At 39.8% G+C, this 26,275-nt stretch overlaps 1 protein-coding gene across 4 annotated transcripts in view; it reads left to right on the forward strand.

The window, feature by feature from the left end:
* The window catches only part of PLCB1 (phospholipase C beta 1), a 788,982-nt gene that overhangs the window by 577,085 nt on the left and 185,622 nt on the right, over positions 1 to 26,275 (forward strand). For all 4 annotated transcript variants that reach the window (XM_051846235.2, XM_008256382.4, XM_051846234.2 and 1 more), the window contains exons 12-17: positions 7,077 to 7,159; positions 14,588 to 14,672; positions 15,937 to 16,114; positions 20,835 to 20,902; positions 23,083 to 23,179; positions 25,233 to 25,317. In XM_051846235.2, the coding sequence (XP_051702195.1) occupies positions 7,077 to 7,159; positions 14,588 to 14,672; positions 15,937 to 16,114; positions 20,835 to 20,902; positions 23,083 to 23,179; positions 25,233 to 25,317 (596 nt within the window). The remainder of the gene's footprint in view (positions 1 to 7,076; positions 7,160 to 14,587; positions 14,673 to 15,936; positions 16,115 to 20,834; positions 20,903 to 23,082; positions 23,180 to 25,232; positions 25,318 to 26,275) is intronic.

A 26,275-nucleotide genomic window follows, 5' to 3' on the forward strand; every position in this document is an offset into this window, starting at 1 on the left:
ACCTCTTAGACTCCTCAGAGTGAGGAAAAGTTATATTTTCTTCAAATTTTAAAATCCCCTAGAGTTCCTTGGAAATAATAAACACCAAGCACATTCAAAGGCATATTTATTTTATTTGGAGCATTTTCTTCTTGGACTGTGCTATCGAGTCTGTGTAGAGTGACTCTCCTTATGCACTTGACGATACAAGTGGTTCTTCAAGTCACATCTGTTATCCCAGAGTCACTGGTTCATTGAACATCTTGGATTCCAGAAACCCAGCTTATCACCACGTCCATGCACTTGCAGATAGATTTAGAGGCTTAAGACTAAATCTAGTTTGCTGTCTCTGCCTGCTGGATGGGGGTTGGAGGAGTGAGCAGGGTGGCCACAGAAAGCCAGCTATGCCTCCTGCTCATACACCTTAGCAAGATTGGTAGGTCTGGCAGAGCTGTAGTTGAGTGGCAGTGTGTAGGAATGGGTGTGTGGAGAAGAAATGTCAACCTGTGTTCAAACAGATATACAGTAGCAGAGATTCTCAATATCAGTCTGAGATTACAGTGAGGCAAGTAAGACATCTAGGATGCAAAATCTTAGGATGCTATCACTCTCAGGGTCACATCGGTATAGAGTGGACGCTTGAGTATCTCTTTGAAGTTTGCACTCAGAGACCTCTCTTGCATCTCCTTAGTCCCAGCCTCTTCCACGTGATTATCCGCGTACAGGTTTCCCAGAACTTAGTGCTTAAAGTGACTTGCAAGAAAGTGCATGAGAAACAGTAGAAAAGAACCTACATGATCTACTCCCCGCCTCACCATTAGCTCGTTTCTTGCTGCTTTCCCCCCTAACTCACTCTGTTCCCGTGTTCCTGCCTTCCTTGCAGTTCCCTGACTATGCCAGGCAGGTCCCCCTTCCACAGGCTGCTCCCTCTGCCTGGAGTGCCCTTTCACTAGGTACCTGCACTGCTCTCCCCTACCTCCTGTTTTAGTTCATTTTCAGTCACTGTACCAGAGCTTGGGTAATGCATGAAGAATAGAGTTTTATCTGGCTCACAGTTCAGGAGGCTGGGAAGTCTAAAAGTATGGCACTAATGTGTGCAGCACCTGGTGAGGCCCTTCTTGATGCAGCGTAACACTGGTGAGGAGAGATCACGTGGTGGGACAAGCAAAGGTGCCAGCTCAGATCTCTCTTCCTTTTCTAATAAAGCCCCACCCACCTGACCTCATCTAGTCCTAATTATCTCCCAAAGCCTCCACTGCTAAATGTCATGTGCATATGAACTTGGGGATGATTTTTCTTACATATGCACTTTGTTTTAATTTTTTAAAACTTTTGCTTGGCTGGCACCGCGGCTCACTTGGCTAATCATCTGCCTGTGGCGCCGGCACCCCGGGTTCTAGTCCCAGTCCGGGCGCTGGTTCTGTCCCGGTTGCTCCTTTTCCAGTCCAGCTCTCTGCAGTGGTTCGGGAAGGCAGTGGAGGATGGCCCAAGTGCTTGGGCCCTGCACCCGCATGGGAGACCGGGAAGAAGCACCTGGCTCCTGGCTTCGGATCTGCACAGCGCACCGGCTGTAGCGGCCATTTGGGGGGTGAACCAACGGAAGGAAGACCTTCTCTCTGTCTCTCACTGTCTAACTCTGCCTGTCAAAAAAAAAAAAAAAAAAAAAAAAAAACTTTTGCTTAACATATAATGCATGTACATTTTATGGGGTACCATGCAACATTTTAATATATGTTTATAGCTTAAACTGATCAAATCAGGCAATTAGCATTTCCAATTGTAGTTTGTAACTGACTTACTGTGGTTCACTATTATATCCTTTATGAATAACTGTAAGAGAAAGGCTCTAAATATAAAGCAAATAGAAATGGCAGCAGTGGCTGGCACCGTGGCTCACTTGGCTAATCATCTGCCTGTGGCGCCAGCACACCAGGTTCTAGTCCCGGTCGGGGCGCCTGATTCTGTCCCGGTTGCCTCTCTTCCAGGTCAGCTCTCTGCTGTGGCCAGGGAGTGCAGTGGAGGATGGCCCAAGTGCTTGGGCCCTGCACCCTATGGGAGACCAGGAGAAGCACCTGGCTCCTGGCTTCAGATCAACGTGGTGCGCCGGCCGCAGCGGCCATTGGAGGGTGAACCAACGGCAAAGGAAGACCTTTCTCTCTGTCTCTCTCTCTCTCACTGTCCACTCTGCCTGTCAAAAAAAAAAAAAAAAAAAAAAAAAAGAAAGAAAGAAATGGCAGCATTGATGGCCCTGACTTAGTCAGTACACATGCATTGAAATGTCACAATGCATCTCACAAATATGACCAATGATTATATGTTAATAAAAAATAATGCTTAAGGAGACAAAAATGGGGCCAGTGCTGTGGCTCAGCAAGTTAATTCTTTGTAATTCTTCCAAAATAAATAAATGAATCTTTGTTTAAAAAAAAAGAAATAGACACAATAAACAAGGAATGTGATAATTAAGTACATTATTTCAAGAGCTATGTGAAAAATTAAAAAATAACAATGTGGCAGGGGAGCAAGGGGAATGCAGTGATGGCTGGCTACAATACTAAATTGGGAGTCCCCTGAAGGCTTCATTTAGAAGGTGGTTTTTGAGAAAGGCTTCAAGCAGGTGCTGTGCTTGGAATGTGTCCTTAACAGCTCATGTTGAGGATGTGCACAAACCTAAACCCTTATAAAATATTAGTGGGGATGCAAACTAGTGCAGCTGTTATGAAGAACAGAAAGGAAGTGCCTCAGGAAACTAAAAATGGATCTACCATATGACCTAGCCACCCTACTTCTCAGTGTATAGCACAAGGAAATGAAATCAGTCTATCAAAAAGATATCTGCACTCCCATGTTCACTGCAGCACTATTCACAATAGCCAAGATATGGAATCAGTGACCTAGATGTCCACTGATGGATGAATAGATATAAAAATATGGTCTATAGACACAATGGAGTGTTTTCCACCATATAAAAAAGAATGAAGTCCTGATATTTGCAGCAAAACGGATGGAAGCAAAGGTCATTAGGTTAAATGAAATAAGTCAGATGTAGAAAGCCAAATACTGCCTCTTCTGTCTCATAGAAGTTTAAAAAAATAGTTCATGTGATGTCTGAATGGTGATAACTAGAAGCTGGGAAGGGTGGGAGGAGGAATGTTAGAGGGAGATTGGATAAGGAGCACCAAAATTCAGTCAGAGGGAAATAGGGTACAGTGCTCCACAGCACAGGGTGGGGACCATAGAACACGAGAATGTGTCATATACTGTCGAAGGAACTGGAAGACAGGATATAGTAGGCACCAATCATAAAGAAAAGATAAGGAAACAAACATTAAAGGAGAGCATATACTTTCTTGTAGGGCAAGTCTATTACCAAGGAATTCTCTCTCTTTTTGATATTTTTTTAAACCTGGGGATGTTTTACTTTCTCTTTCTATGGTTTCTTTATTATTATTATTTTAATTGTACATATTTGTATAGTACAATGTGATCATTTGATACATGCATACAATATATAAGGATGAAGTCAGGGAAGTTAGCTTTTTTGTAAAAAAAAAAAAAAAAAAAAAAAAAAAAATTGAGAGGCAAAGTTCCAGAGAGAAAGAGAGACATAGAGATCTTCCATCTACTGGTCCACTCTGCAAATGGCTGCAACATCAAAAACTGGGCCAGGATGAAGCCAGGAGCTCCCTCTGAGTCTCCCACATGGTTGGCATAGGACCAAACACTTGGGTCATCTTCCACTGCTTTTCCCAGGCCATTAGGAGAGAGCTGAATTGGAAGTGGAGCAGCAAGAACATGTACCAGTGCCCATGTGGGATGCTGGCATAAAAGGCAGCAGCTTTACCTGCTATGCCACAACACTGACCTCTTTTGTGTCTATTATCATGTAAGCTTACAAGGAAGTGGGTCTTTGTTCCTTGATCTGTCCCCAGCACTTTGAATAAAACCTGCATATAGTAGGTGTTCAATATATTTTTTAATTTCTTGAATAAATAACTTTAAGACCGAGATGAAAAAAAAGAAATGATTTTTGAATGAGTTTCCCCATCCCAAAACAAGTAGGCAAAATATAGCATAGCCTTCATGTCCCAGCCTATTTCCTGCTGCTATAACTGAGTGCCACAGCTGGGTGATTTATAGGGAAAAGAGGTTTATTTGGCTAACTATTCAAAAGGCTGTGAAGTTCAAGATTGGGCGGCTACATCAGGTGAGGGCCTTCTTGCTAGTGGGGATTCCACAGAGTCCCTTAGCATCACCAATTACCGCATGTTGGGAGACACTGAACCACCTCATTCTGAACCGCTCCTCCTCTGCTTAGAAAGCCACAGTCTCATTGGATTATGGCTTCAGCCTATGGCCTCATTTAACCTTAATCACCTACCAAAGGTACCACCTCCAGATACCTTAACCAGACAAGAATTCAACCTTCTCAATACCTCACAGTGATGATTAAATTTCAGTATGAGTTTTCAGGGTCATATTCGAATCACAGCAAATCACAGTACTTCATTTTCAGACTTTTATGCCTTTGTTCATAGGTGAATTTTGTCTTTGTTTTTGCATGTGAAATTCCATATATATTAAACACTTGTATCGGTAGGCAGTGAAAAGATTCTCCCAGCATTTGCCAGCTTTGGCTTTCCCTTCCATTTGGGCCTGCTTTTTGCAATGTCCCTTAGACTATATTCTATAGCTACAGCATGTATATTGCTGCAGTAAAATAAATTGCTTAGAAAGTTCATCATTTTTATATCACACAGTTTATCTGCCTTCAGTATATGTGGTGGAGAAAGCTTCGGTGCCTGATATCCCCCAAAATAAGAGTCCCTATTGGCATTTGCCACCTGTTTATTGTGTGAACCAAAATGAAAGGTTATGTTCTGGGAAAGGGGACATGCTGTAAGTCAGCCTCTTTATAGAGGGCTTTGTATTTTTGCAGTCTGGCTTTATTTGTTATTTAGCCCATGCATCTGCTCTTATGTTTCTGTGTCTCATTCCCTAGATGTTCTGATGGCATGATCTAGTAATTCAGCACTTGTTCTTCATTTTCTTGGGTCCAAATCTATCCCACACCACACCCTCACCCCTCCCTGGTAGCTCCCTTTTAATTAGCAATGTGTAGGATGTAAAACTGGGTAAAGCGACCAAATACAAGATGCAGATGTGTTAAATTTGAGCATGGTGTTAAACTGAGCATTTCTGAAAATAAGTCTCCATTGCCTGAGAGAAATAATAATGTAGGATGCAATTTCACTGCTATATTAATGCACAGATAAAATGGATCTCCAAATATACCCTGCTGTTGTCTGTCTCGGATAAAGGATTTCAAGGGCAGTGTTTCCCACTGGAGGTTAGTAATCGAACCATATGGTTGATAGATTATTGAATACAGGGTTAGAAGTCTCTGAACACTGATTTTTGGCTTAATAAGAGCAATGCAGCAGGAAGGCACTTTCATATCCAATATCCACTAATTATAGCATCCATGAAAGAATTAAAAGTTTGAAATAATTTTCTCATCCTGAATGATCATCTGTAACACAAAATTATATTTACCTTTGGATACAATCAGGTTTTAAGCCAATGATCAGATTAGCTCTGTGGCCAACAAAATATCTTTGACAGTCCGCATTAAGACTGCCACCTGATTTTGTGAATCAAGTTTGCTTGTAACTCAGCCATATGCTCTTGGTTACATATTATCTGTGGCTACTTTTGGGCTATGTATTAGTCTGGGTCCTTCAAAGAAAGAGATCTGGCAGAAGATTAGATAGATAGATAAATATGTGTGTGTGTGTATATATATATATAGATGTATATACAGATAGAGTGAGAGTACAGCAGAAATAAATTCTGTGTAAGTATACATAGGTATAAATACATATATATGATACATGTACATGTGCACACATCTATACATGTATATTTTATATATATATGTATGGAGAGAGAGAAATTGAGATTATATAGAATTGGTTTACATGTTTAGAGAGACTGAGAAGTCTCAAGATCTCTGGATATCAAGCTGGAGATCCAGGAGTCTATATTCTTGATGGTATGATTCCAGTTTCAGTTTGAAGATCTGAGAATCAGGAAGGGGCGAGTGTGCAGGAATGGGGAGTGACCACTAGCAGGTACACAGTTTCTTTTCTGTGTGATTAAAAATGCCCCAACTTAAATTGGGATGATAGCTGCATTCCGCAAACTCTGTGAATATATCAATAACCATTGAAACTGCACACTTTCAATGTGAATTATATCTCAATAAAGTTATATCTCAATGACAGCATTTTCTTTAAAATACAAATTGAGTAGTACCATAATTAAAGCTAAGTTAACACAAACGCATGAAAAGCCAACCAGAAGTGATTTCAACCAAATGCTTTATAGTGGTTTGGTTCAGAAAGTGAAGGTATGAGTGAAGATGTTTGCCTGCTCTTACTGATCAAAATCTTTGTAATGTGATTAGCTTTCTTTTTTTATAAAAATAAGTATGTACATTTGTGTATATAATTAACCAACAGCAAATTTTTCTTCTTTTGTCTCCTCCTCTACCAAAATCCAGTCTTCCTTCTTTCTTTTAAAGATTTGTTTATTTGAAAGGCAGAGTTAGCGAAATGGAGAGAGACAGGAGAGAGATCTTCATCTGTATATTCACCCCCAAAATTGCTGCAACAGCCATGACTGGGCCAGGCTGAAGCCAGGAGCATGAAACTTGATCCAGGTCTCCTGACCTCCCACGTGGATGCAGGGGCCCAAGCACTTGGGTCATGTTTTGCTGCCTTCCCAAGCAAATCAGCAGGGGCCTGGATTGAAAGTGCAAACAGTGTTACATATGGGATGCAGGTGTTGCAGGCAATGGCTTTAACCCACTATGCCACAAAGCCAGGCCTGTCTTCATTCTTTTTTTTTTTTTTTTTTTTTTTTTGGTGAATAAAAAGTCAGAAATTTTAAGGGTCACCTGCCTAGCAATTTCACATCATTTGATAAAATTCCATGAGTGAAAAAGACAAGCTTATTAATAGATTTTTTCCAAAGGGGAAAAAATGCACCTTAAACATCCTGGCGTCTTTAATATACCTGTGTTTTCCTTTCAGGAAGTGATAGAGGCAATTGCAGAGTGTGCATTTAAGACCTCACCATTTCCAATTCTCCTGTCCTTTGAGAACCACGTGGATTCGTAAGTACTCAACACATTCAGTAATGATTCTTTTGTCCAAATAAGGCATGTTTAAAAATTATTCCTCAGATTTAAGAACATGGGACATTATTGTGCTCTTCAGTCATGCTACACATGCATCTGTTTATGCTGGAACTCTTGCATTTAAGTCTCATTAACGTTAGCATTATCCACTGGACTTGTGGAATCTATTTTTATGCCATGATTTTTAAACTGAGGATCCTCCCTTTTACAACACACTGGTACATACTGTCTTATGGAGTGTGTGTATCTGATTCAGACCTGGAATACAGCAGTGCACTTTCACAACCCTCCTTCTGTCACAAGCAAATTTATAGTCAGTTTGGGTGCCTTAAAATGCACAGTTTCCTGCCTACACCTTGTGGCAGGTGAGGGAGAAATGTATGTTCTATTCTGCCACTTTGCACTCACACAGAACTCAGCTCTCCCCTTCCCCACGGCTTTCTCTGGCTAATATTTGTGAATATTTTCCTGTTTCAAAACATCTGCATTTATTGTTGAGCTACACAAATAAAAAGTAGCTTTGACCTCATTGGTTTATATTCCTTTTATCATGAAGCACCAGAATGAGATACCTCCATATCTAACCTATGTATATTTGTGTATCACGTAGCTACTCATTTTCAAGTGCTGCAAAATGAAAGATTCTTCTCTATCTTGGGTCAAAGTTCATGGAACTAAAATGTTAGTCCATGAAATCAATATCTGATGGATATGTGCCAGGGACTGGCATTGCTCAAAAGAGCACTGGTTTGGCCTTCTCGCTCGTCTCCAGTACTACACCACATTGCTCAACTTAGAGCCGGCAGCATCTGTCCTAACTTGGCCCCAAGCACCTTTTGCATTTCTTCCTGTTGAGAGCCTTTCCACATCACTGATCCTCTTTCCCAGCCAATTTGCAACACTTGCTTCCATTTATTCATTACAGAAGAATTCACTAAGTCTTCAAAACAAATTGGTCACAATCAAATGCCTAAGTAATTAAATGTGGTACTTGTTAACAAATATTACCTTAAAGTAAGCCATTTTTAAGTTGTATTTCTAGCTTGCCCTCAGGAGATACATATTGCATTCATTGGCTCTTAGTTCTGTTTCATTATGAAACATCCATCCAATGAATGACATAATCCATTGGCACTTAGTCTTTCTAACACTTCTGAGGGTCATTTCAAGAGAAAGGAATGTATTCTGTCCTTTGCTAGTTCTCTTCCTACAAAAAGGAGCGCCTCTCAGTGGCTGGATTTATTACCTCATTTGCAGTGACAGCTCCAATTCGCAAGTCAGTTTTTTGGAGCACTTTCTTGTATCTGTCCATCTGAAATTGGGCTCTAAGAAAGCTCTAGTGCTATTCTTTAAGGCACTGTACTTTCCAGACTCTTGCTTTTTTCAAAAAAAGAAAAGCATCTAATGTAATTTTTTAAAGAAATGTTTTCATTTAAATTCAGCAAAATAAAAAACTCTGCCGCAATTTTGGATCACCATACCAGCTACCTTGAATTCTCCTTGAGTTAGCCAGAGAAAGACCAACAACCACACCAGCACAAACATGATAACAGCTGCCATTTATGGAATACATATTTAGTGTCAAGCAGTGGCCCATGTATTTTACCTGCCCAAGCACATGCAAGCTTATTATGATTATCATTTTTATGGATGATGAAACTGAGTCACAAAGAGGGTGGATAACTTGCTCAAGGCTGTGCAACTAACTAATGCATGATGGAGACAGGATGCAAACCCAGTTAATCTGGCTTCAGAACTCTTGCTTTTAGCAAACCCTGCTATTCTCTACACCCAAACAGAAGCATGATGAGCCTTCTGACATTCAATTAAGACAACTGGGGCATCTACAGGGCAGCTGCCTGCCAATGTTTACATTTATGCAACTTGTGAACTCAACCACCAGATGTTTTTTTTTGCAGCCGTTCACACTCATTATACAGACAGCCAGAAACATGAATGAAAACTAATTCCTTTTTGCACACAAAAGCAAAAAGCAGGAGCCTGATGCTGTAGCTCAGTGGGCTAAGCTATTGCTGCAATGCCCACATCCCATGTTGGAGTGCTGGTTCCAGTCCCACTACTCTGCTTCCCATCCAGCTTCCTGCTAATGTGTTTGGGAAAGCAGAGGAAGATGATTCAAGTACTTGGGTCCCTGCCACTTGTATAGGAGAGCAGGATGGAGTTCCTGGCTCGTGGCTTCTGCCTGGCCCAGATTTGGCTGTTACAGGCGTTTGGGGGAGCGAATCATCAGGTTTTCCTCCAGTTTTTTTTTTTTCCTTCAGAATTTAAAAGATGGCCAGATTCAGAACTTAAAATATATCTTTTAAAACCCTGATTTACTCTAATTTTGCACCTAATTATTTGTGAACTGGTACTTTTATAGAACTCTAAGTTCAATTCAAGTAAAGTAACCAGTAGCCTTCCTCTGGCCACACACAACTGTGAGGTTTTTAGAAAAGGCCCTTAATTTCCATGGATTACAGATTCCTCATCTACTGAGTAGCAGGTTGGTTTTGTTCAACTTGGAGGATCTACCCCATGAAATGGAGCTCTATTTGTTGGATCTGGTCACTTTGCCAGATTCCTAAGGTCTGTATTCTAGGCATATTTTAATATATTACAGAAATGCCTTGTGGCCCGAAGTTTACAGGTAATTGTGAATTTTTTTCCTTTCTCACTTCATCTCCCTGGAAGCTGATGTTGATGTTCTAAACACTTCAGGATTTTTTTTCCAAACTGCAAATTTAATTCCTTTGATTTTGCCAGTTCTGACCCACAGTTGAAGTTGCTTTGTTTTCCGCTGACATTTTCTGTTCAATCTGCCCTCTGCTCTAATTTAGTTGCCTGTCAGGTGGGCACATGTATTGTTGAAAACATGAATAGCCTCATTACCAAATAGCCCATTTTGTTTTTTTTTGTTGACACCTACATCTTGTTCTCTCCATCTCAGTTGATTTTGAGGCAGGTTTTAAAAGTTCAAGTTAACATATGCCTTTGTTCAATGTCAAGTTGGACATATATCTTTGCTCTTCAAAGTCTGGTCCTCAGACCAGTGGCATGTACAACACTAGACAGCTTCTTAGAAATGCAGCCAAGTTTCAGCTTCACCGTTGACTCCGTATCAGAATCTTCATTTCAGTAAAAGCCCCAGTTATTTAAATGAAATGTAAGAATTTGGCTCCAAACACTGTGGTTCATTAGAGGCCTGCATCAGAATTACCTTCAGGCTTGTTTAAAAGGCAGCTTCCCAGTGCTTTGTTCCCAAAGCTGAGAATAGGGGCACTATAGATGAGGTCCTGCAATATTAACACCTTAGGTGATTCTTTATTTTTAAATTTATTTTATTTATTTGAAAGACAGAGTGACAGAGAGAGGGGAAGAAACAAATCTTCCATCCACTGGTTCAATCCCCAAATGACCGCAACAGCTAGGGCTGGGCCATCTTGAATCCAGGATCCTGGAGCTCCATATGGGTCTCCCATATGGGTGGCAGGGGCCCAAGTACTTGGGCCATCTTCCTATGCCTTCCCAGGCACATTAGCAGGGAGCTGGACCAGAAGTGGAACAGCTTGGCTTGAATCCGGGCTTCAATATAGGATGTAGTATTGCAGGAGATAGCTTACTTAACCCCACTGCACAACAAAGCCAACTTTGATTTTTTTATTAAGATGCTTTATTTATTTGAAAGACTGAGAAACAGAGAAAGAGACAGACACAGAGATTATCTATCTGCTGGTAAACTCCTCTAGTGCCTGAAACAGCTGGGGCTCATCAGACTGAAGCCAGGAGCTGAGAATTTGATTCAGGTCTCTTTGTAGGTGGCAGGGATCCAATACTTGAACCATCATTGAGTGATTCTGTAGTGGACTTGAGTAAGAACAATGGCTCCAGCAAAATCCTTCTTGGGACCTGATTTGGGGACTGCCCCATAGAGCATGCCTGCTTAGGGGATACCTGAGCAACTCCCTGAAGTTCTTCTGCTGAGAATGCAGTTCCCCAAGAATCCTGAAAGTGTGGCATTAGGATAAAACCCCTCTCTTTCGCTACAGAGCTCTGCTCAATGAGAATATGGGGATGTCAAGTTCCAACACTCAGGAAAACTGTCATCTACATCAGAACCTGTTGACTTATTTTAATCTGTCACAGCAGTTTGAACTTGAATGTGCATCAGCATCACCGGGGCGGGGTAGGGGGAGGGTGCGGGGGGGGGGGGGGGCGTTGTGCTCAACCTAAGCATCCTACATTAGCATCATCAGGAGGCCTTGTCTCCCTGGAGACTCTGGTTCTGAATGCGCATTTCTAACAATCTCCAGGTGATGTTCTTGCTCCCAGTTCACGGCCCAAACTTGGAGTAGTAAAGCTCCAATGTGTGCAACGGGATCATTCTGTGACAGTGAAATCAAGAGTCTGGGCAGTTTTTCTCTTGTACAACCAAGAACATATGGGCCCAGCAGAAATGGACTTGTCTTGGCTGCAGTCATAGACCAAGAAATTATCACTGGGCCAAGAGTATCTGAAATTGAAGATGCCTAGGGTAGCTTCTGCCAAATCAGCCACTTCTCTGCTCCTAAAGGTCTCATGGACACAGTTGATAAGGGTTGGTTCTCTGATGAACAGTTGTTCTCTCTCCTAGATACTGCTCTATGGGGAATATGGCAGTTGATTCTGAGCTGCACATAAGCCATGGGGTAAAAAGCTCTTATCAATTGAGAAAAACATGATGAGAAGACACAAGGTGGTTATGCAAGGCTTTGCAAAGTCTTTGAATCCCTCCTTTGCCCTTCCTGACAGTTCCAGGAAAGCAGTAAGTTTCAGGGTTCCTAGTTGAACCCTAAATAACTCTGCATCCCTAAGACACATACTTTATATTTTTAAAAAATGGGAAGAATGCTTTTCCCTGTGGACCATTGCAGTATGATTTGAAACTATCCCCCTACCCACTCACACACTCAGGTGCCCCCTTCCCAGAAAAACATAATATAAATCCATAATCCAGGGTTAACATTCATGAAAGAGGAAATCAAAACAAGAATCACATTTTATAATAAACATGAATTGTCAAAAAGAAGGCTTTTCATCACTGTTCCTATTCTCAGAACAGTCCTGGTTAGGATATATGTATTATCCTTGCAGCATGTAGAGAGAGCCGTTGGGAATCAGTTCAACAGCCTGTAGATCAAAATCAGAGTCCATGAAACCTGAAGGGATTGGATATCTTTTAATGATATTTAGCATTCCACAGAATGAGTGAAAAATTTATTATATTTTAAAAGGTCAAGGAAAGGAGGCATATTGCAAGAATAGGATGTTCTCTTCCATTAACTGTGTTTACAGGTTACTGGGTGCACGATTTGTCCCGTGTAGCTGGCAGCCACAGCCTCCTAACAGCAAGATCATCTTATGTTCACTTGCTCTTTCAACATTTGAAAGGTGTTGGCATCCATTAATTCACTTCTCAGCATCCCTTGTCCTTTCCAAGAACAGTTATGATCCTCCTCGTTTATAGATCCAGAGCTGTTCAGAGCCTGGAGCTCAGCTCAGTGAACCCCACAGCTCCCGGCATTTTCCCGTCAAATCAGCTTCCTGCCGCAATATTCTCAGGTTAACATCAAGCTGCCTGCTGCTTTGTCGCTTCTCAGCACTCCCTCTACAAGTGGACACGCTGTCTGCCCTTTCCTCTTCTACATTTTTTTTTTTTATCTTTTATTTAATGAATATAAATTTCCAAAGTACGACTCATGGGTTACAATGGCTTCCCCCCCATACCGTCCCTCCCACCAACAACCCTCCCCTTTCCCACTCCCTCTCCCCTTCCATTCACATCAAGATTCATTTTCGATTATCTTAATATACAGAAGATCAGCTTAGTATACCTTAAGTAAGTATTTCAACAGTTTGCTCCCACACAGAAACATAAAGTGAAAAATAATAGATGATTTTTTTAAAATGATGATGAAATCAGATCAGACCTATTGTCATGTTTAATCCCAGTGAGAGTCAAGTTGGGAATTGAAAATTTCTTTCTTTCTTTTTTTTTTTTTTTTTTTTTTTTTTTTTTTTTTTTACAGAAGATCAGTTTAGTGTACATTAAGTAAAGATTTCAGTCGTTTGCACCCCCATAGAAACACAAAGTGAATATACTGTTTGAGTTGGAAACATACCAGGGGATTCCAATTCAATCCCATCAAGGTGGCATGTGCCAATGCCATCTCACTACTCCAAGTGATCAATTTCAGTTCACAACTGATCATAATGAAAGGACTAAGAGTCAAAGGGAGCACATAAACAAGTCTAGTATCTGCTAACACCAACCGATAGAATAAATAAAGGGGAGAGTGATCCAACATGGGAAGTGAGATACTCAGCAGACTCATAGAATGGCAGATGTCCTAAATAGCACTCTGGCCTCAGAATCAGCCCTAAAGGCACTCGGATCTGGCTGAAAAGCCCATGAGAGTATTTCAGGCATGGAAAGCCAAGACACTCTGGCAAAAAGATCTCTGTGAGTGAGATCCCAGTGGAAAGAACAGGTCTTCAAAGAGGGAGGTGCCTTTCTCTGAAGGGAGGAGAGAACCTCCACTTTGACTATGACCGTGTCTAAACAAGATAAGAGTCGGAGAACTCAAGGGGCTTCCATAGCCTTGGAAACTCATAACTGGTGCATAGGGAGATTACTGATGCCATAAACAGGAGTGTCAATTGGTAAAGTCAACAACAGGAGTCACTGTGCACTTACTCCTCATGTAGGATCTCGGTCCTTAACGTGCTGTACACTGAGGCTTAATGCTATAACGAGTACTCAAACAGTATATTTCACTTTGTGTTTCTATGGGGGTGCAAACGACTGAAATCTTTACTTAATGTACACTAAACTGATCCTCTTCTACATTTTGAGTCTCCCTGCCTCTCTCTCCTCCTTGCCTCCCTCCCTCCTCTTTCCCCATTCACCTCCCTCCCTGCCTTCTTACATCCTTCCCTCCTCTCCTACCTCAACATGGTTCCAGTGCAACTCCCTGGCGATTTGAAAAATTTTGCCCAAGAATTTATGAAATTCAAGCCTCATGAAAGACAATTCATATCCAAGTGTCTTACAACTGACTTAGCATCAGGCAGTGAAACAAAAGGGTCTGAGTCGAACTCTGGGATGTGCAAGCATCCAGCAACAGGCAAATGGTCGATGTCCTTTCCATGTCTCTGCAGGTCAACCCTAGGAATAGCCTAGCCAGGCCAATACCTGTACCGTCTGCCTGTGTGTGTTATACAAACTCACATGAATCTGGATAGGGATTTAAAAAGATGAAAACTGATCCTGAATGGGGTTTTGAAAGAATGTCTCTTTTTTTATAACCTATGACACAAGGGAAGCCTCCCTGCTTTTCTTTTCTCCTTTTCCCTCCCCCATAGCCCAAAACAGCAAGCCAAGATGGCAGAGTACTGCCGATTGATCTTTGGGGACGCGCTTCTCATGGAGCCACTGGAAAAATACCCGGTAAGCCTCTGCAGGAATACACCAGTTATTTATGGTTGGGGGTGAGGGGATACTTACTCACTTCCTTTCCATGTTTATATTTCTTGGTAAGATTAACATACTTGAAAATGAACTCTTTGACCAAGGGCATACCAGCAATGGGCCCCACTGAAGGTTTAAGACATTCATCTGTTGTCTTCCTTTTCCCAGTCTTCTTCCTCCCTTGCCGCCTGACATGACTCAGTCCAATGTGCAGAATTCCCTGCAGTTACAGTCAGCTACAGAAAACAGTCCAGGAGAACAGGGCTCTAAAAATTGCCCAGGGAACCTTGCTACTTCCAACTCTTTTGCGATCCCTGCAGGTGGCACAAAGACTTCCTTGCATGCATTTTTGGTGGGGGCAGAACTGAGACCTCTTCTTGTCATGGTAACATAGCTGCTTTGGGACAGAACCATAGCAGAAGTATCCCAAAGTAGTCTCTGCCCTTTTAGACCGTTTTACCCGGTCTCCACACATCCTTAAATCAGTTCATGCTGGTCCCAGTCCCCTAACTCATTGCAAGCACAGAATAGAGAAGTAACTTTGGAGAGCTCAATAGACGTTCTAAAAATAACCTGTCTTGTGGGTTGCACACATGCTCTCTGATACAGTATCTAATAATCCTCTCATAGGAAATTGATTTTCCCATTAGATGTGCAAGTGTGAAACACTAGAATACGGCTTGAGAATATGGAAATTTGAATCTCAGTGCTAGAAGGAAACCTGAATCCCCAAGTCCACGTTGCTGATACCAAGACATAGCTGAACGGATGTGGGTTTTTGCTGTTTTCAAGCTGCATCTGAAAAGTTGACTACAGGCCCAATTAGAAGCTACAACCTGCCTTTACCAACTCATTCCACCAGTGCCTGGCTTTCTGCCCTTAGAACTCATGCCAGGGCTTTCTTATCTGTCCTGAGTTGGATTTATGTGGTCCATCGGAAAACTCACAAAAGTTTGAATTTAGTATAGCAAATCAACCAGTACATTTCTTCGATCTTTTTCATGTAAATTTTATTGTAGAAAAATAAAAGTAATTAAATAAATCTTTGATGTCTATATTGAAAAAGAAAGCTATGAATCAGCCCCCCTGCAGACACACTTAGAACAGATTAGTGAGCAGGGTGGAGGGTAGGAAAGAGTGAATAGATACTCTTAGTCTACAAAGCTGGGCTGGCTGGGGGTTTGGTGAGGGAATCTGAAAGTAAGGAGTGGTAATTTTAAAGAACATGTCTGTCTTGTCTTAGTTGGAATCTGGAGTTCCTCTTCCAAGTCCTATGGATTTAATGTACAAAATTTTGGTGAAAAACAAGAAGAAATCACACAAGTCATCAGAAGGAAGTGGCAAAAAGAAGCTCTCGGAACAAGCATCCAACACATACAGCGACTCTTCCAGTGTGTTCGAGCCCTCGTCTCCTGGAGCCGGTGAGGGGCTGGTGGGATCTCCTACTGGTGTCCTGTGTGGATTTAAGAATTGCTGCTTGGAAATTGGCTTAGAAGGACTTTTAACACCCTCTCTCTCTCTTTTTTTTTTTTTTTTAAAGAGTTTTATTTATTTATTTGACAGGTAGTTACAGAGAGAGAGAGAGAGAGAGAGAGAGAGAGAGAGAGAGGTCTTCTTTTTGTTGGTTCACTCCCCAAATGGCTGCAATGGCCAGACCTACCCCGATCCGAAGCCAGGAGCCAGGTGCTTCTTCCTGGTCTCTCATGCAGGTGCAGGGGCTCAAACACCTGGGCCATTTTCCACTGCCTTCCCGGGCCACAGCAGAGAGCTGGACTGGAAGAGGAGCAGCCAGGACTAGAACCCAGCACCCATATGGGATGCCAGCACCGCAGGCAGAGGATTAACCTAGTGCGCCACGGCGCCGGCCCCAACACCCTATCTCTTAACAGTGCTGCTGAATTGGTTTTCTGTGGCTGCTACAAATGTGGTTGCTTAAAATGACAAAATGTTGTATCTTCTACATCCGTCCATCTGAGAGCCCACCAGGGCATTCCCTGGGCTAAACTGAGTTTCAGCCGGGCTGCGTGCCTCTTTGGAATCTCTGAGAAAGAATCTGTTTCCTTGCTTTTTCCAACTTCTGGAAGCCACCCACATGTTTTGGCTCATGGCCTCCTTCCTCCAGCTTCTAAACCAGAAATGTTGCATGTCAAGAACCTTATCGTGTAGTCACATTTCCCTCTGTGAGCAGCCAGGAAATGTCCTCTGCCTGTAAGTATTCACGTCATTACATTGGACATTTAGCCCAGCATAAGCTACCCCTTCTCAAGGTCCTTAATCACCCCTGCTGAGTACCTATTGTCGTGCAAGGTAAACATATTTGTAGGAAGCCATTATTCTGACTGCTTCACAAACCAAATAATCTTTGAATTTGCCATGTGATTTTAGGCTTCTTAATGGGAAACATTAACTAAAGGACTGGGCACAAGACACTCACTGATTGCATTCTTTTTGATGGCCTACTGGATAGTTCTGGGCATTTCAATCTAAACATATTTTACAGAGCTTTTTAGAAATGTGAAATGGTGCAATTACTTTAATTATCTATCAAAGCCACAAAGTGATGCTTATTATCATTCCCTTTGCTTTTAAATTTAGGTTGAATTAGATTGTTGTGGCTGATGAGAAAATAATTCAAAGTGGTCACTCATTTCCTTTCGATTATTTGTAATTTAGTCTAATTTATTTTCCAAGTTCAATCAGCATCTTGGCAATCTAAAAACTGCAATGCAAAGTTCCTCTGATTGGAAGGTGATTAAGTGGCACAAACTTTAAGCTTAGTTCTAGGAAGTTCTTCAATTAAAAGTTTAGTTTACATAGGAACAGTCACTATGGGAAACTGTTGAGCAGTATCTAAGAAAGCTGGGCATGTGATCCCTAGGAATAGGTTGTGTTTAACCAACAGAAATACATATTGATGTTTAGCAGGAGACCTGTTCAAGAACTACTGAGAATATCCAAACACTGTAAACCAGCTACATACCTACGAATGGATAAGTAAGTCACCGTTATGTTCACACAAAGGAATAATATGCAGCAATGATAATGTTTACAGCTATATCTGAAAAAACAGCTGAATCATATAATGCTGAGCAAAAGAAGTCAATTATATGTCACACTATTCCATTTATTTCTATAAAGTACAAAACCCAAACACTGATCTGTACTGTTAAACACCAAGGTAATGGTTACCCGACTGGAAGTAACCAAGGAATCGTATAAAGACTAGTAATGTTTTGTTTTTGATGTGCTGGTTACTCAAACACATTCTTTTGCTGAAAATCCATTGCATTATATGTTATGACATATTTTCCGGTACACCCATCATATGTCAATTTAAAAATTTAAAATAATTTTAAATTAAAATATAAATTCTAGTGCAATTAGGGGGAAAGAAGCTTACCAAGACTCTGATGAATCTTCTATTTTTCTCTAAATTGTCATCTATTTTTCTTGTTTAGATTAACATCCTTATCAACAGACGTCATGTAATTGTTTTAAAATGTGCTGTAGCTCTTGAATGTGTATTTCAAACATTTTTACACAATTCTGGTTCTTTTTTTTAAATGACTTTTGTGCTCAATGAGAATATTCTTTTTGAAATTTTCAAATGAATGTCATTAAGAGACCACCTAGTTCCTGACACAGTTCTGTCCCTTGAATGCCGGTGAGCAAACCACGTCTTCCCTTGCACGTGGGTGCTTGGTTCTTTACCATCTGCTTTTTCCGCTACCCTTTCCCTTCCTCTTATTAACAGGACGCATAGCACACTAACGATTTTTGCAGGCCGTGAACATGATTGCTTAATACAGAAAGAGCAGCAATCTGTTAGTAATTTGGTAGATTTCCTAAGTCTGTTGTGCAATCATCATTTATTTCATTGGAAATTTTGTACGTTTTAATATGTAGGTAGACCTTTGGATAAAGGGCACTGCTAATTTACCATTTGATTTGTAGATGTGTGCAGTATTGGGAACTCAAGTAACTTGAAAAACATGAAATGGATCTCATTTCAAAGCCAGTTGGCTTATCATGGCCCCTGCTGGCAATTTGCCTGGTCCAAGATTCAGCTCTTTGACAATCTACTTGTCCTAAAGAACTAGGGCAATGTAAGATTTTTTTTTTTTTAATTCAACAAGATTCACTCAAAGTCCCTCCAGAGACTTATGAGGGAATTCCATAAATATGTACAATTATTATGTATCAGTTTCTACATTGATAAATTTTTCCACGTCCTCTTAGGAAGGAAAAGCTAGATCCCTGTGCTTATAAGATTCAGAAAGGGAGGGAAAGTCTTTCTTTCCTACATAGGTCAGTGAATGACTTGCTTGAGTATTAGAAATGACTAATATATTGTGCCACATGAAGCATTTTACAAAATGTTCTACCAACAACTCTTAAATCGTTTAAGATAGCCTTTTCTCTGATTTAAAAGGTAATCAAAAATAATAAAACTTGTATCAAAAATTTGGTTGTAAAAATATTTAAGTGGCAATACCCTAAAAGAATGTCCCTCTATTATAGTAAGATACATCTTCTATCAAAAGGATAATTGAGTCACCCTATTAACTAACAAAAACATCAACATCATAAAGTGGGTTTATGTGTCTTTCTTAAATAAATAAGCCATAAATAATAACCCCTGTTGGTCTCAGAAATCTTTTCCCTGTAAAGTATTTCATGAGTATATTGCTCACTGATATTATTCAGTAATTTCTCAGCCAAATGAAAACATCTATAAGCTCTTGGACGTGGTCACTGAGTTGTTGATAAAGATTGAGTAAGGCTGCTAACTTTGAGGATGGTGAGATGGTTGGAGAGGTACTTTGCCAAGGCAAGTTGGCCATAGTTGAGCCTATGTTGCCATCTACTGAGCTGATTGTAACATTGCATTGTGTGAACTCTGAAAGATAAAAATAAATCAAATTATATGCCTTTACATTTTACTTGAAAGTATTTCTATATAGCTGATTATATTTGGTCTAACTGAAGCCCAGACACATGTGATATTATAATTTCTGTAAATGTGAATACTATTATGATTATTTAACCTAGTAGAAATGTCCACTTAAAACAATCAATTGAAATCACTTTATGTTAGCTAAATATAAAGCTGAATTGTCTCTGATTGAGTTAGATTTCCAAGCATGATGATTTTTAAGGGTTCACCCATTTTACCATTCCCTTTTAAATGTGTTGTCACCATTTTCCAAGATGTGTGCATTGTTTAGATGGTAGTGTACCCAATACAGAAGCTTACAGACAAATCACAGGAGGGGATGGTGGGCACTTTAGAGTTTCTGCATTTGTGTTGCCTTAGCCCCACAGTTCCTGCCCCCATTCATTTCTTCTTCTTTGACTTCTGTGAGATCCCCTATGTTCTTGAAAGAGGTCAATGCAAGGTCACTGACTTGTGCGCTGGCCAAGCATTTGCACTGAGTAGTCAGGGCTTGAGAAAGGAAGGGAAGATTTGGAAAAGTAATAACTTATCAGTTTTAGGATCATAAAAAATTAACATCCCTGAAAGAGGATATATATATTGGTATATATATATATATACCAAAATAGGAAAAATATATCCTAGGAAGGGAACTGTATAGGATTCTGTATGGTTTTAAAATCATATACAGAAAAAGTGTTAAGAAAAACATTTTTGGTAGAATTTGGAAATTTTAAATTGTATTTATTTGCAAATATAATTTAGAAAAAAAAATCAGTAGCCAAAATGTTAGGGACCAAGTGTTTACTCTAGCAGGTAAAGTGCCTGTGTCCCACATCAACTTCCAGCCCCAGACTCAGCTTCCCATCAATGTACATACACCCTGGAAGGCAGCAGAAGATAGCTCCAGTAGCGCTTCTGCCACCTACAAGGGAGGCCCAAATTAAAATGTTTCTGGCTCCTGGCTTCAGCCCTAGCCCAGCCCAGTTCATTTGGAAAATGAACCAATAGATGGAAGATCTCTCTGTCAAGTAAATAAATAATTTTAAGTATTCTTAAAAACTAAAATCTAAAGCTCTCAAGCAATAATTTTGGAGAAAAAGGGAAAAAATAACCAACAACATTTTAGGAACTTTTTAACATGTGTTACAAGAGCTTTGAACCTGTTGATATTGATGTCATGACCAGTTATTAAAACTTGACAGGGGAAGCTGACACAGAGAGTGATGATGACGATGATGATGATGACTGTAAGAAATCTTCAATGGATGAGGTGAGTTTCTAGGGATTCTGGTCCCTTGAAATTGCACTAATTTGTCTGGACTGGTGGAGCCTTCTGAATATATCTCATGGTTACCTTCTGCCATCTAGTGGCAAAAAGAGTTAACGTGTGCTCTCCAACCACAGATTCGATTTTTGAGGCAATTTTTGGATTTTCAATTTGTCCAAAGTCCAGGAAAGATATAGGGTTGGGGGCAAGTTCAGAAACATAACATTAATTTCATCATAAGCCTGAGCTTCATCAACTCAAAATATTAATTTCACAGGACATAGAAGAAAATCAAAAGCAAGTCCATTGGAATTTTAGTATTTCCTTTGGTGGAATCTTGGTCAGTTTATACTGGATTTGCTTTCAAATATGTTGGAGAGTCCCTGTCTCAGTGCTTATAGCTTTGAAATTTAGTTTAAAATACCAAATACCCAGATATTTGTACTTGTTCTTCCTCTTACAGTCATTTCCTTTAATATAGTCTAAACTTTTGCTTCATTATGTTCCCCTCAAAAATTTCTACTTAATCTCCAAGAAGAAGATCTTACAACACCTGGAAAATTATATCTGCCTGAGGGTAATTTCAATTGTATATGATTTTAGTCTGTGATTTTTGATCATTTTAGAACTGTTTTGCTAATTGGGTAGTACATTTGGAAGCAGCTATTTCCCAATTGACATTTAACCTAAATATTGCTACCAGAACCTACAAAATAAAAAATGGCTCCATGAATTATTTCTCCTAAAGATGAAAAAGCATACTAGATCAGTCTACAGAGGCTTGTTTTGTGCCGGTATTGCCGTATTGATTTTCTTCTTCATTTAAAACTGTATCGGGGTGGGCATATGGTCTGTTTTTAAGATATGGCTTGAGATGCCCACATATCATATTGCCGTTCCTGGGTTTGTGTCTCAGCTCTTCTCTGTGTTCCAACGTCCTGCTATTGTACAGTCTGGGAGGCAGCAGGTCTTAGCTGAAATCTTTAAAGTTGTGGCTATCCACATGGGAGACCTCAGTTAAGTTCCCGGCTCCTGGCTTTGGCCCGATTCAGCCCAGGGTGTTGTGGGAGAATTTGGCAAATCAACGAGCAAGTGGGGGATATCTCTGTGCCTGTCTGTCTGTCTGCCTTTAAGTAAAATAAACCATTTTTTGAAACTATATGAAATCATATCAAAGTGATATGTAATGGTAGTAACAGCTAAAGTGCCATGAGAATTTACTATGTCTCAGGCACTACTCAGAGCTCTTTCATACAAATTTATTTATCTAGTACCACGAAAGCCTTTTATACTCTTGGGACTGATTTGATGCTAATTCCAAAGATGAGTAAACTGGGATACAGAGCAGTTAAGTAACTGTGGAAGATTGCAGAGTTTCTAACCAGCGATCTTGGGGTTTAAAATCAGACACTAACAATTTCCAGTTCATCAAGTGGCTACGTTCACAGTTTTCCTGTGTAGTTCTTGATTCATTAACCTTAGACATCATCTATGGACCACCTGCTCTGCAAGTTGTGCTATACCTGAGTGATACTCAGTTAATATGAAGTCGAATCCTCTCATTAAAATGCAGATTCTGACTCCAGAGACCTCCAAGAGAGGGGCTGGGGTCCTGTGTTTGAGCTCTCAGGAGGTGCTGATGCTGGTGTTTCTAGTCCACGCTGCCAGCCACCACCAAACTTCCCTCCCCACACCCCTGCCTTTTGGAAAATGAGACACAGGCTGAGCATCCCAAATCCCCGAATCCAAAACTCAAAATGCTCCAAAATCCAAAGCCTTTGAACACTGATATGACGCTACAAGTGGAAAATTCCATACCATGAAACTTTGTTTCATGCATGAAAACATTGAAAATACTCTGTAAAAATACCTCTAGGCTTGTGCAGCATTAATGAATTTTATGGTTAGACTTGGGTTCCATCCCCAAGGTTTCTCACTGGGTATATGCAAATATTCCAAAATCGAAAACATGTCTGATTCCAAACATTCCAGAAAAGGGACACTCAACCTGTCTATTTTTGCATTTTCTTTCTCCTATAATGGATTTTATATTGGTCATTATCATTCACAGAAGGAGAAAGAGAAATTTCTTCTGGTTTGAGTCACATCATCATCTTCCTGGGGAGAAAAAGTAAAAGCTAATTCTTGACTCTGGAAATGTTGTCTTTTATTCCTGATTACAGGGGACTGCGGGGAGTGAGGCCATGGCCACAGAAGAGATGTCTAATCTAGTGAACTATATTCAACCAGTCAAGTTTGAGTCATTTGAAATTTCAAAAAGTAAGTTTTCTTGGGGAAAACCCCTAATGTAGAATTTAGTGATCATATTTTATATACAAGGTAATTTGACTAAAGAATATTATCACTGATAGAACTACCCTTGCGGAAATCTTAAATAGGCTGACTACCTTGTTTTCTTTATGCACACATATATCTTTGCAACAACACAATAGGATCCACCCACTATAGGTAAGCGACAGGGTTGGAATAAATTATCTACCCATTTTCCAGAAAGGAAGCAGAGACTGACAAACCTGATAATAAAAAACGGAACCAATTCACCTGTGTACCATTTGGTCACCATATTTTGTAAATTTGGGAGAATAACTAATTAACTTGATATCATTTTGTGTTTTCCCTTCATCCAACCACACATCCACACTGGATGCAAAGAAAAATATCATCTCAGCTCTACATAGAGAAAAAAAAACATTTTTCTTAAAGTGCCCTTTATATTTACATAGAAGTATAAGATGCTATTACATTTAGAGAATACCAGGACTTCTTTGTTGCTTAAATATATGTCCATTTATAAACTGAAATTCTGCCTCTTAAAAAGGATGGCTTTACAGAGCCATCAAAATCTAAGCTTCTGCATAACACACTAATATTATATAATTTTGTCCAGAGAGTCTCAACTTAGTGGCAATTTGGTATCTGTCTCCCTACACAAAGAACTGGACTTCCAATGTATATTTCAACATTTTGATGTTAAGATTACTGATTTTTTATAAGTGGTTCAATTTGAAGCATCATATAAAGTGGTATAGTATTGTGACTTTCACTGGCTGCAAAATAGGTTTTCCTAATTTATTAGTCAAAAGCTGCCAGACACAGCCGACTGTGAGCAGGTGTATTCAAGTTCATCAGAACCAGCCAGACTCACAAACATTTATTGTTATATCATTTCATCATTTTAAAAAGATACTGAATATATTTTACAAAGACCTATTAACATTAACTTAATTAACAACTGTGCTTAAAACAACTGTGCTTAAAAATAATTAGAGGAAAGTAGATTTAGAATGAACCAAAATGAGAGAAGTCAGGATTTACCTTCGAGAAAAATGGAGAAGTTGAGGAGAGGAATGAAATTTTCTAGGGATGATTAGAGAAAAATTAAAACTGAATTTTGGAAAGGATGAAGAAGGAAAAATTTCTCAAAGATGATTCATTTTTAAATCATTTGAAAGCTTTCCAAGAAGTGTAGTACCCACAAAGGACCTATTTTCAGTACTACCTGTATTGAAAGACACCATCAACAAAAGTAAGTGGTTGGAATCAACAGATTGGAATAAGATATTTTGAACACATATATCTAAAAAAAAAAAAAAGCTATGGACTTTCGATAGCCTCTATATGGGATTTGACTAACTGCTGCACAGCTGATTTTTTATTGAGAAGGGGACGGAGAAATTCGCTCTCAGTCTTGCCAAACTAATTGGAGACTTGCATTTCATTTTCACAGCCTTTCAGGTGTTCAAGAACAATGAGACCTCAGCACTTTACTCTCTCTGGCCTCTGTTATCTAATGTGAAAATGAGGTCATCAGACCAGAAAATATCCAGGGATTTTTCTGCTTTGAAATGCCATAATCTAGTATCACAGTATTGTTTGAACCAAAAGGGTAAATACAAACTGAGAAGCTGACCTTGTGGGTGGAAAGAGATAGCCAGCATCTATCACAAACATGTGGTCTCTTGTGAATCCCCAGCACTGGCCCTGAGAAACCAATCTGGATGCATCTAGAACAAAAGATGCCCACGGGATCCCTGGTGTTTTGACAAAACAGTTCAGTGACAGCACATGCATTCAAAATCCATTCATATTCCCAAATTGCACAATGAAGTCTAAATAATCCAAGTAGTAAATGTTGGAAGGAACAACTGGCGAGATTCAACTTTTGTTATAGGTAAATGGTTCATAGAAAAATATTGAATATGAAAATTCAGTTCAGGATCAATTATCCTTTATTGAACATTTGCATACTTCTTTTGTAATGTTATAACTTACTGTATTTTATTTCTCACCTTCCTGTTATTATTTTACTCAGAAAGAAATAAAAGTTTTGAAATGTCTTCCTTCGTGGAAACCAAAGGACTTGAACAACTTACAAAGTCTCCAGTGGAATTTGTAGAGTATCCTTGATTTGACTACTTAATTAAATCCGTGAGTTGTTTGTTTGATAAGTAGAAAGATGCCTGAAATGGCTGGGAGTGAGAAGTAGTTTCATTTCTCATATGTAATGCTGAATGGGGTCCTTGGTCTATGGAAATGTGAACAAGCCTTGAATAAAGGCATCACAGGTGACGACTTTACCAGCTATGACACAATGCTGGCCTTGGAAGCCTAAATTTCAAGGCCACCTTCACACCATGAAGCTCTGTGTCCCTTGGAAATTTGTTTAATCCTCACATCCCTCATTTGCAAACAGAATAATTATATCAGCTTTATGATTTTCTGCTTGCATTAGGTGCAATATATAAGGTGGTGTCTATACTTTACACATATAAGATGTAAGATATGTAAATACACACACTTTTACACACCTGGCTGGGCACCTCGCATAACTGACATGTAATATATGTCCAATTAAAAAAAGTAATGGGGCGGGGGCCAGCAGCATAGCACAGCAGGTTATGAGCTTCATTTTGAATCCCGGCAGCTCCACTTCTGATCCAGCTCCCTGCTGATGCACCTGGGAAGTATTAGAAGATGGCTCAAGTACTTGGGCCCCTGCCACCCACATAGGAGAGCTGGATGGAGTTCCAGGTTCCTACCTTCTACCTAGCCCAGCCCTATGTGTGTTTGTATGTGTGTGTATATGTCTGTTTCTTCCTCTCTGTGAAACTCTGCCTTTCAAATGAATAAAAATAAATAAAAGTAACTAGGAAGCTGATTACAATAATATAAATATATATTAATAGTAATGGCTTTGTTGATACTATTCACAACAAAAACTTTATTATCCATGTACCCACATAAAATGAAACATTCCCTTAAAACCTTTTTATAAAATACTATTAAATATCCCAAAGACCTCCATTTCATGAAGCCAGTCCTACATTAAAAGTTAATTTGAAAACAGTAAGAAAA

Source organism: Oryctolagus cuniculus, chromosome 11 (assembly GCF_964237555.1).
Source record: "Oryctolagus cuniculus chromosome 11, mOryCun1.1, whole genome shotgun sequence".
In the NCBI taxonomy this organism is placed as follows: Eukaryota; Metazoa; Chordata; class Mammalia; order Lagomorpha; family Leporidae; genus Oryctolagus; species Oryctolagus cuniculus.